The sequence below is a fragment of the Orbicella faveolata genome, unplaced genomic scaffold, assembly GCF_042242905.1.
Source record: "Orbicella faveolata isolate gen_17 unplaced genomic scaffold, um_ofav_v1 contig_12, whole genome shotgun sequence".
NCBI classification, from domain to species: Eukaryota; Metazoa; Cnidaria; class Anthozoa; order Scleractinia; family Merulinidae; genus Orbicella; species Orbicella faveolata.
This window is the reverse complement of record NW_028301539.1, coordinates 25953285-25959066: the sequence shown is the minus strand read 5'-3', so window position 1 is coordinate 25959066 and position 5782 is coordinate 25953285. Positions and strand designations below refer to the sequence as shown.

General features: G+C 37.9%; 1 protein-coding gene across 1 annotated transcript; it reads right to left on the bottom strand.

Annotated features, from left to right (window-relative positions):
* Positions 1-1190: 1190 nt before the first annotated feature.
* LOC149117360 (uncharacterized) lies at positions 1191-5507 on the bottom strand. Its single transcript, XM_089283011.1, has 2 exons — positions 5235-5507; positions 1191-2927 (listed from the first exon to the last, which is right to left on the bottom strand). Exon 2 carries the CDS (start codon positions 2872-2874, stop codon positions 1891-1893), a length of 984 nt encoding a protein of 327 aa, XP_089139137.1. The 5' UTR covers positions 2875-2927; positions 5235-5507; the 3' UTR covers positions 1191-1890.
* Positions 5508-5782: the final 275 nt, after the last annotated feature.

The window sequence follows — 5782 nt, the reverse complement described above, 5'->3', positions numbered from 1 at the left end:
CTAGCACGCCGGTAACGGTCGACTTTCTGTTGGATTGGTAATGGTGATGCTCTAGTCGATCAAAGGAGAAAAGTATCGTTACTCAAAACTCCGTTCGAGCCACCTTAACTGACGTGAGAAGTTTTATGTTAGCCTGAGTAGGATCCTCTACACGTGAGGCGCTGTGAGATAAGCCCAGGACCGTAGGGCGTTTTCACTGTCACACAATAACAAATAAAATCAAAAACCATTCAGTGGATAAATTCAAGAAATTGTGATATTATAGAAGATAAATAAAGAAGACATTTCGTCAAGTTTAAGGTGTGTGCGCTGTCGCAAAGTTGAGATATTCGTCGAAATGTTCTGCGCAAATTTACAAAGCCTAATATGGAGCCGCCATGTTGGTGTTCCTCTGTGGAACACCAATATGGCTGCCGGAAAATAGTGTTAACATTTGGAACTTAGGACACTGATTAATATAACTGCACTGAACACACAAACATTTAAATAAGCACTTTTCCAAATACTTCAATGTCTTAAATGGCTAAAAATCACGAGGTAAATACATGGTTTTCAACAAACGCGATCACAGCTTTTTGTCACGCACCGCCATAACTCTAAAAACATCAGATCGAGGTTGGTCTTGATGCGGACGTCTCGGAAAACAGACTTCCGTTCGAGAGTCCATCTATAAATAACTTGACCAGGAGTCTCCCTCATTTTCTCTTGACCCCATATAAGGGGGTACCCCCCCCCGGGATATTTCCCTCTATTAAAGATTCTATGACGTGAACAGAATAACAACGTAATATGAACAAGTTGAGCCTCTTATGGATACACCACTGCTTTCGGAAACCGAAACATTCCGTACAGAGCTATAAATAAAATTCAATTCATAACAAAATAAATAATAATTCGTTTTTGTTATTGCGCTCAGTGGTTTTGAGCAGCGAGCTCGTCGATTTCGGCTATTTTGCATCACTTAACCTAGGATGCTTTTCTCAGTTCGCGTTCTGCATCGATATAAACTTGGCATTTATCATAATGGCGAGTGCTGGAAAATCAAAAATATCATCGCACTCAAGATAGTACGTATACCGGGCAATTAAATCGTTACTTAACTAAAGATATAACATAAAGTTTTGGTCACCTACTTAGGATACAGATAAAAAAAAAAAAAAATGTCACCGAGTTACTAGATTGTTTTCCAGTTTCAGTTATAAGACTATTTTTTATTAACGTTGCAATTATTATTATTAGGTTATTTTCCTACATTTGTTTGATTTCTTTAATTTACACATCTCATTTTGGTATGTGTTAGTTATATCATTACCACACATTTCTCTTAGCTAAATTAACCACTCCCTGGCCTTATTAGGTTTAGAGCCTGATTATTCTATTATTATACATTGAACTCACTATCTCTTTTCTGATTGGCCAAAAGCGTACAGTGAATTTTCGAAATCAACGCCTGTGGCGTCATCTAGCTGCAGATTATTCAATAATCACGTCAAGGACACTCAAGGTCACGGGTTATCATGTCATGTATGACCGCGGAGCATGATTTCTAAGGGTAATCATGTCAAGTTCGCACGCTTTCTGTTGCGTGCCGTCAGTGAAGAAGCAAACACATGACTTCCTTTTCTTCTTCTCGTTCAATGTATAATAAACCAGTTATTAGATTCGGTTTTTGTGATATCCAGAATAATCAAGGTCTCGGTGAGGGTTATCAGCCTCATCCTTCGGCTTCAACTAATAACCCCTACCTCGGCCTTGATTATTCTAGACATCATCTAAACCTCATCCAATAATTGTTTACAATCTGTAATAAATTGGCAACTACTTGGTCAGCAAATTCAACTGACTTAGCTGGTTAATCTAAGCAACAATACTTGCAAGTTCTCAAGTCAATTAAGAACTGGTTTTGTCCAGATATTTAATGCTCAATAACCTTATGTTGTTACTTCCCATTATTTCCTTGTCACGGAGAGGTAAATCTGCAACACGTCTTTCTCGCTGTGGTCGATTCCGAAAAAGTGCAAGTACAGCTGATCTGTATTCTGGCTTGCGGATAGCGTATAATATAGGATTTACGAGGTGGTTGGCGTAATAAAAAGCCAACATTACATTAAATAAATGAAAATACTCTGAAAAGGACAAGTCCTTCTTTACTTGACTGCTAAAAACCGAACGTAATATAATAAATGGCAGGTATAGAAGTAGAGATACAACAGTCACAATCAACAATGTCATGGTCAGTTTTCTTTCTCTACTGGCTGCACCATGGCGTTGAGGCTGCGCTCCCCAACGGACTTTAATAACAATGGACACGTAAGAAACAAAAATAATCAAAAGGCACAACCCAATAAATGAAATCAATAAGAAATAACGCGTGGAATGTTCTCCATATTGAACAAGAAGGGTATGGCCAATTACCACGAAGCTGGTTGTAACCCAAACAACGGCAATTATTATTCCGTACACCGATTTCTTCAGCAAGCGATGCATGAACGGGCGATATGTCGCGTGCATCCGTTCTAAAGCAATAATGGTGATGTTTGATAAAGAACTAATAGGGAAAAACTGGGAGGATATATCTGGTATATCATTTGCCCAACCTTCATTTAAATGCGAGTTCCACACATCACAAAATTTTCCAACCGAATAAAACAGACCATACATAACAAATCCTGCAGCCAACATATCTATGACCGCCAAATTTATCAACAGGTGCGTGCTTCGCGTGCGGAAATCAGGGTTTTTTATAAAAACAATTATCGCACAGAGGTTGATTGTTACTATAGCAATAGACTCAACTAAGCCTACAGTCATCCAGGGTATGCACTCAGATAAAGATAACTTCTCAAAAAACGTCTTAAAGCTATCTTCAGACATCTTGAAGCTCTATTCTCTTTTTGTATGGCTGTTCGAAGTAATTACCCGTCTGTCTGTGGAGAGAAGCGAATTCTTGTTTTAAAGATCTTCTACTACCTGTATAAGACAGGCAACTGACAGGAATTGAACTTAGCTCACATCAACGTGTAGATTATATTACTTATCATTTTATTATTTGCGGATTATGTTGGTTATACAGCCCGACACCTTCATCAACGCATTGCCGAACACGAGTATTCGGCTATCGGTAAACACCTTTTAGAAGTGCACGGTGACAAAAATCTTCTTAATAATGAGGGCCAATTTCGTGTTCTCAAGAAGTGCCAGGGGAAATTTGACTGCCTCGTTTACGAAATGCTATTCATCAAAGAACTGAGGCCTAACCTTAACACTCAGAGTGACTCCTTCAGTGCTAAACTCTTTGTTCACCTTATAGCATATTTCTATGTTACCTTTCTTTTTAATGAACCATTGTTTTTCTCGTGTTTATAAAATATTCATACTGGTTTTTTTTTACTTGATAATAACGTCCGACAACGTCCGACAACGTTTTTAAGAAAAGTTTTTTCGCAGTTTTTTATAGCTAAACTGCTTTGAAAAAGTCGCTTCTTTTTAATAATAATAATCATAATAATTTATTAATCTATATTGCGCGGTCGTGAACATGGAAATTACATGTTTAAACGCCTGTAGAAACGCAGGGATTTTATCAATCGAGATAATTTTTTCGCTGTAGTAATCAGGGAAACTATTAAATTTTATTAAATGAAAAAAATTTGGGGGGGTTAGTGGCGCTTTAACATTCAATGATCAAAAGCGCATTACAATATTAAAATATGCTAAATATATGTACATAAACTAAATTTAACAATAATAAAGTAATTCAAACGCTAAAGGCTAAGAGCTAACTTAAAAATAAATGTTTTAAGACAAGATTTAAAAGTTAAAATACAATCAATATTGGGCAGGCTTGCCTAGGAGCGCGTTCCACAGTGTAGACGCAGCTACACTAAAAGATATATCACCAAAAGATTTTTTTCATTTTCCCGGCTGGATGTAATAGAATAGTGCCTGAATTAGAGTGCAGTGAATAGACAATCATTTGTCTAGCTTCGATTCGTCCTCCTTAGTCGCACAGATCTCTAAACTCATTTATTTTCGCGGCATTTGCGCGGCATTTTTCTGGCTCCACAATATTAAGCAAATAAGTAAATTTTTAGCTAGAGATAAATTAGAAATGGTTCTGCATGCTTTCGTCACAAGCAGAATTGACTATTGCAATGGACTTCTTTATGGACTTTCAGATTGTGAAATAACTAAACTGCAGGGAGTACAGAACGCAGCAGCTAGCTTACTAACTTCGAGCCGCAAATATGACCATATTACGCTTGTTTCGCAAAAATTACACTGGTTGCCTTTTAGGTAAAGAATACATTTTAAAATTTCACGGAAAACCGTCGATTCTACATATCCTTTTAATCGATTTAAAGAGGAGGGATTCTCTCGAAAAACGAGTGCAAGTTTTCGCCTTCTAAAGATTTATAAACATATCACACCTTCTCAGAGAGATATGTCAATTCAAAATGCCGCCAGCCAATGGAATAACATGTACAGAACCCCTAGCGTTCACAGTATGGAAAGTTGAGCTTCGCAGTTAAGCAATCGCGTTTCACGGTCAAGTTTTAGGCCGGTGGTCAACAATATAGGGCAAAACGGGGAAAAGCGATGCGCAACAAAACAAAAAGAAACCGAGGAGCAATTGCTGAAGCGTGATTACAAGAAGGCACTCTTGACGGACATGAAATCTCAAATTGAAAGTATTTGATATAGGATCTCTGCATCAAGCCATATGCCGCCGGCGAAAAGGTCGCTGAGGAGTCCATGCCTTGAAGGTTTATTAAACCTCTTTTTCCCAATAACTCGAGCTCGTTTTAATCTTTTACTTTCATTTTTTGGAAAATGCAACTTGAATAATGAACTTTAATTTGGTTGGAAAAAAGAAAACTTGGAAAAAGTAGCCCCGCGAAGGTTTGGAGTAACCTTAAGTATTTAATATTTGGTCTACTCGTCGGCTGCAAGACAAACACATTTGTAGCTCTATTTTCTCTAGTGCTGTAAACTGTTCGGTTATAGTAACATTTTTTTAAAAAAATTTTTCCCCAGTTTTAAGATCCCCCGAATATTGGCTCGTTGCCTCTCAGCGATCGCAATTAAATACAGGTTTTCTATAAAACCAGCTAACGTCAGGAATTCTTTAAAACGTATCCTTTGATAGCTATCGGATCTTCTCCGCCAGGAGCTCCGATAGTTAAGCAGTTTTTTTTATTTTAATCTAACAGTTTAATACATATTTGACTTACCTTAACTGAGCAAAAAGATGTTGATGCTTCCTATCCTTGTCGATGTAGCATCGACAAGGTTGTTGTTCTCGGCAAGCTTTCCAGTGTTCCTTAAATAAATGCAAATAAACCAGCTGGAAACACTCGATTAAAGGAGAAAAGAAAAAGACATTTCATATAAAATAAACAGGTCGACTATGGGGCGACTATATTACTTGGCCATTATTTTGCTAAATTTTATGTTATTTATAAATCACAAGCGATGTGACATTGCGATTTATATATTTATAAACCGCAAGCAACCAACGTACCTTTCCCATTTATAAATCACAACCAACGTAAATGTGTGATACGTAAATCCCAAGCTGCGTAAACTGTGCAAATCCGCTGCGATATATCAATCACAAATATCTGCGATATGTTAATATTTGCGCTTAGTGCCTGGGGATGCAAAGGGTCGTGGCACCAGGGTCCCCCATAGCGAGTTGGTGACCCGAAAGAGGGTTTAGGTGCTTGGACGGTTGCCACCGAAATTGCTACCGCAGTGAGGCCCTTTGCACCGAGTCACA

Excerpts from the sequence above, each read along its gene's own strand:
- LOC149117360 (XM_089283011.1), bottom strand. The coding sequence starts at position 2,874 with ATGTCTGAAGATAGCTTTAAGACGTTTTTTGAGAAGTTATCTTTATCT.